Below are 5,000 nucleotides of genomic sequence, written 5' to 3' on the forward strand. Positions count from 1 at the left end.
TTCATGATTGATAATATGCTAAATTTCATAAATTCCACCCATCAGTTAATTACAAAACAGTCCTTATCTTAAGCACATTTCTCACCTACAGAATAATACCCTTTTACACTACTTTGTGTTCTTATGGATGAAGGTGTGCATAAAAAATTAACTATCTCTCCATATATGCATATATGTATTTACTTTACACCTTACACATTAAAGAAATATGCACAAAGTTTGTACATGTTTATATGCGCACACGTGTCTAAATAATGTATTAATTAACCCAATTACATGCTGAGCATCAGATACATCCTACTATTTTCCCTAACCAGCATAATAATAATAGTATCAAATATAATAATAATAATAATAATAATAATAATAATAATAACGATAATAATAACAATAATAATAGTAATAATAATGAAAAATGCAGTTTCCAATGACACTCTTTGGAACTATTCGACTACAAGTTTTATTACAACTTAGACAGAAAATGAAGTAAAGGTTGGATGAACATCCATCAAATAAACAAAATAATAACAATGAAATGTCAGGAAAATTTTACTTCTATATCTATTAATAACATAATCATACTCTGATTATTAGTTATTTCTGTAAAGTGTATATTCTGCACATGACTTACATCATCTCAATGTTTGTCAATGTTACAGATAGAACAATCTTTAATCATCTGTGCCATAATTATTATTTCTTCATTAACAATAGAATCTATTATTTTAATCATTACTTTTAGCATGACTCTTTTCATCATCATATATATCCTTATCATAATTAGTGTCATCATTATCATGTATCAACCATAAACATTTACTTTTTAAATCCTCCATATGGATGAAATAAGAATATAAACTTTAAAAAATTTATGGAGAAACTAATAGGTATTCTGATGCTCTGCATGTCAATGTACTCCGTGCTCTACCCTCTTTTCCACACATTAGCATTAACCTATATCAACCTGTAACATAATCATTAACACAAAGCAAAAAAGAATACATTAGTCCTGCAGTTAGTCAATTGGTTAAAAGATGTTCTTAAATATAGAAAAAAAAATAAAATAAATAATAACACCAACAAGATAAATCTACATTCCAACAATCATAGTATCTAGTAAAATTGTCGGAGACTCACCAATAGTTCATCTCTGTCCCATATAGTGTTTTGCTGACGGGGGAAAAAGGAGGGTGGATGGGGTAAAGACCAATCAGCTGATGTGGTGGTACATTTGGCGTGCAGGATGGATACATGAGTGGCACAGAACCACTCTGAACCAAAGCTATTTTTTTAGGAGCCTCCGGAGAGTTAAAAAAGGTTAGGCGTGTCACCGAGGAGACTGAGAAAATTAAGGCACACTAGATTTTTGGTTTTTATTTCTTTTGCTTTTTTTTTTCTTATCAATTATGAGAAGGATCAGTTTGTTATGTCAGACATGTTTTACAGGATGTTAAAAATCATTAGAGGAACAGATTTTTGGCCGTCATTTTTGCAGACTATGCATGAGTTCACTTAATTGCTCATATAAAAAGTATCATTTTTTCACCACACATCTTATTATCAGCTATTAACAGAATAATAAAGGGAAGACCAGGAAAATATGAAGATGCCAAAGGGCCTTTTGCTTTGTCGCTTCTTTACTATAGCAAAAAGGCCTTAGGTATGTTCTCACATTTTCCTGCTCTTACCTTAGTTGTTTAATTAAAACTTGTTCTTCATTGCATTTTCATCTATACATGGATTAACCGTAAAAGGCCTTCTCTTTCTTTAGTTAAGAAAATAACTTTAAAATATTATTTTCAATTATAACCCAACCTGACTGCCTTAATTTTCTAGCAGTGGTTGAATACAGACTTAACTTCAATGGAACCAAAAGAAGTGCCTGTTTACCATGCAAATAATGACTCCTTCAAAGGAATACTCTGGTGCTGTGGTTATTACAGGTAAAGTTACAGCTATGTGAAAGTGGGAGTTGGTTTTTCCTTTTTCTAAAATAATGATTAACCAATATTTAATCATATGCCATTCTAAATATCCTAAGAAGTGAATAGTTTTTTAATATCTACATAATACTCAAAGTCTTACATGTTAAATCATTTATCTTTACAGCAATTTGGTATTCTATAATTTAACAATTAAGATTATGGTAAAATTCTGAGTATCCTTATCTGACCACTTTGCATGGACCACTAAGCAAGAGAAAAGTAAAAAAGAGAAAAAATAGGAATATTATTGTCATTTTCTGTAATAATACCAAATTTTAAGTACAGAAGATTAACAGATACTGACTAGAGCTAAAAGCATGTTTATCCAACCAAAACTATAAACACATACAAACTTACATAGATATACACATATAATATATATATATATATATATATATATATGTAAATACGTGTGTATGTGCATCCTAATGCCATCCATTCCCATCTTTTTGGTTAGATCAAACAATATCTACTTTCGACTCGCTGGCTGCCCTCTTCCCTCATCAGCACAGATAATCTGGTGATATACAACTCACTAGAAACTATTCAATTGCAAATTTATTGATACTGATGTCCAAATGATCATATTCCTTGATATCAAAGATAAGACACAATACATGAATGCTAGAAATGCAAAGATTATGTATGTATATCCTTCTGGAAGCCTATTCCTTATATTCCATTTGCTGTCCTGTTTTGGGGGCTTTGGGACAGCCTATGAGTTGAAGGTGCACTACTTAAGCCCACAAGTACAGTCGCTAAACAATGACAAATCAATACCTCCTCCGCTAAAGATTCCTCTGAATCACTCTAAACGAAAGACAGTTATTGGTGAATCATATACGTGAAATACATATCTTTGAATTATCACACAAAACAAACTCTGCAGCTGCGAAATCATCACTGCAATGGAGACTACCTATATATTGGCGTAATCATAATGTAGGTAAGAGTGAATATATTTTGTAATCAAAATAGATAATAATATTCTCAAATATGGTTATAGACTGAGTCTATTTAAGGCGATACCAATATCTTTCTATTCAGTTAAGAATCATTTCTCAATTTTTGTGGTAGAAAAAAGTACTTTTAGAACAAACTTAAGACAAACTTATCTGAGCCTCTTTTAATGAACACTGTGCCAATCTTAGATAAATTGAGATCTTACATATTGTGAATTTAAAATTTGAATGAATTTTGTACCCAAACTGCAAGATTATGATCATATGCACTACACCAAAACCACCATTATCTTAACCCATTGATAGTAGATGGCATGATTTGCTGTCAAGGCAGCATTGGTTGTAAACGCAGATGGCACCATACCATACAACATAAACCCACCACATGACTATACATATTTTATTAAAACCGCAACCAATGGGTTAAGACAATTTAGTATTGCATTTATTGAGAAACAATTGATGCAAAAAACAAAATGTATTTCCACACTACTCATAATTTCTTATATCCTTCTTTCTTTAAAAGCAAAGTTTTAGCTTAATAATGTATATATATACAAATACTTTTTTCTAATAACTTTAACAATAATGAACACTGCATGCATGCCTGAATGAATGTGATATAATCATAGAATGAACTGTCATGTTAAAATAATGATGCAATTGTTTTCAATCAAGACACTGATTTATATTTCCTAAGATGAAATCATTAGTCAAATATCCTCAAGATAAATCTTACATCTTTGCTAAGCTGAGAATGCAAGTAGTTAATGTAATCTGCATGAATTATGTGCAAAGGCAATTTTTATAACTTTATTATAGTCATACAAAAGTAATTATTAAAAATAATAATGATGATAATAACTCTTTCTGATTGCTTTTGATATCTAATCCATTATCTTGATCCAATAATGATTCTATAGCTATACATATAAACAGTTTTATTAAAAATGATAAATCTTTCAAATATAACTGCAATAGTGTTTTCATACTGTCATCATCTGCTTACATCCTCAACATGAATGAAGTTAGACAACGTGATATCTCAACTACTAGACAGACAATGTGTCATGACTAATTCCTATACCCATTCATGAGGATAGTATCTACCTCAGTCACTTCCAGCTAAAGCTCAGTCACCTTACCCGTACAAGTCCCGTCTGGTTGTGTGTTGAGAGGGAGGGAGGCGGGTTAAAGAGAAGAAAAATTAGTGATAAATACTCAAATAGATACATCTCGGTGCAATACATAGCATGTTCTATTTCACTTACTTTTCACTGTGTAGAAATAACTAGTAATGTCATTATTCTTATACACCCATGTCCACATGCAAAGTTAAACCCTTCATTCCATTGACCTTTTTCTAAGAATAGATACTACTAATCAATTTTGCTTTAGAAATTTTGTATAATTTAATTCTAAAATGAACATGCTGATATGGATCAATAGTCTCCCTAATACTTGAATCTGAAGGTTAGTCAAGTTGTACAATTGACAATTAATCCCTAAAACTCTTATCCCAACACCAATATCATACGGGAGATGTGATTTCCCACTCTGCCGTTAGTTATTACTTGGGAATGCTTTTCTTAGCGTAGCTTTTCATTAGTAATGTACTTTTGAGATAAATCTGCAAAGAATTGTCAGTTCAAAAATCTCAACTGTAGCAAAAGTTCCAATATTCAGTTAGTAAAAAAAAAAAAATTAGGTTTCATTGCCCAAATCTATATTCAATAATGGGTTCTAAAACTACATGTAAACCACATTTAGATTTATTTTTCCATCAAATGGAGCAGGATAATAAGGTTTCAAAAAAGGTTCTCTTAATAGGTTACTGAATCCTGGGTAGCTGTCATATAAGTGCCAGATAAGTTTGAAAGGAGTTTCAACTCTTGTTGTTTGTAAACAAATCCATGGCATAAACACATACATAATCAAATAATGTATTAAAAAGTTATTTTATAAATAGCATACTTAACAAGTATCTTACTAAAGATAGTAGACTTTTTATCTAATCTCTTAATATTATGACATGACTAAAGCAGAAAGTCTC

At 30.8% G+C, this 5,000-nt stretch overlaps 1 protein-coding gene across 14 annotated transcripts in view; it reads right to left on the reverse strand.

Annotated features, from left to right (window-relative positions):
- Nucleotides 1–5,000, reverse strand: part of Pfk (ATP-dependent 6-phosphofructokinase) — a 56,636-nt gene that overhangs the window by 9,989 nt on the left and 41,647 nt on the right. For 9 of the 14 annotated variants that reach the window (XM_086530597.1, XM_086530600.1, XM_086530595.1 and 6 more), the window contains 2 exons: nucleotides 4,093–4,107; nucleotides 1,138–1,170 (listed from right to left, as the gene is read on the reverse strand). The exons of 4 other annotated variants lie outside the window; for them this stretch is intronic. In XM_086530597.1, coding sequence (XP_086386723.1) covers nucleotides 1,138–1,170; nucleotides 4,093–4,107 — 48 coding nt within the window. The remainder of the gene's footprint in view (nucleotides 1–1,137; nucleotides 1,171–4,092; nucleotides 4,108–5,000) is intronic. One more of the 14 variants, XM_086530590.1, reaches the window with a different exon arrangement.

This window comes from Penaeus japonicus, unplaced genomic scaffold (assembly GCF_977035675.1).
Source record: "Penaeus japonicus unplaced genomic scaffold, GWHDUDI00000001_assembly GWHDUDI00000033, whole genome shotgun sequence".
In the NCBI taxonomy this organism is placed as follows: domain Eukaryota; kingdom Metazoa; phylum Arthropoda; class Malacostraca; order Decapoda; family Penaeidae; genus Penaeus; species Penaeus japonicus.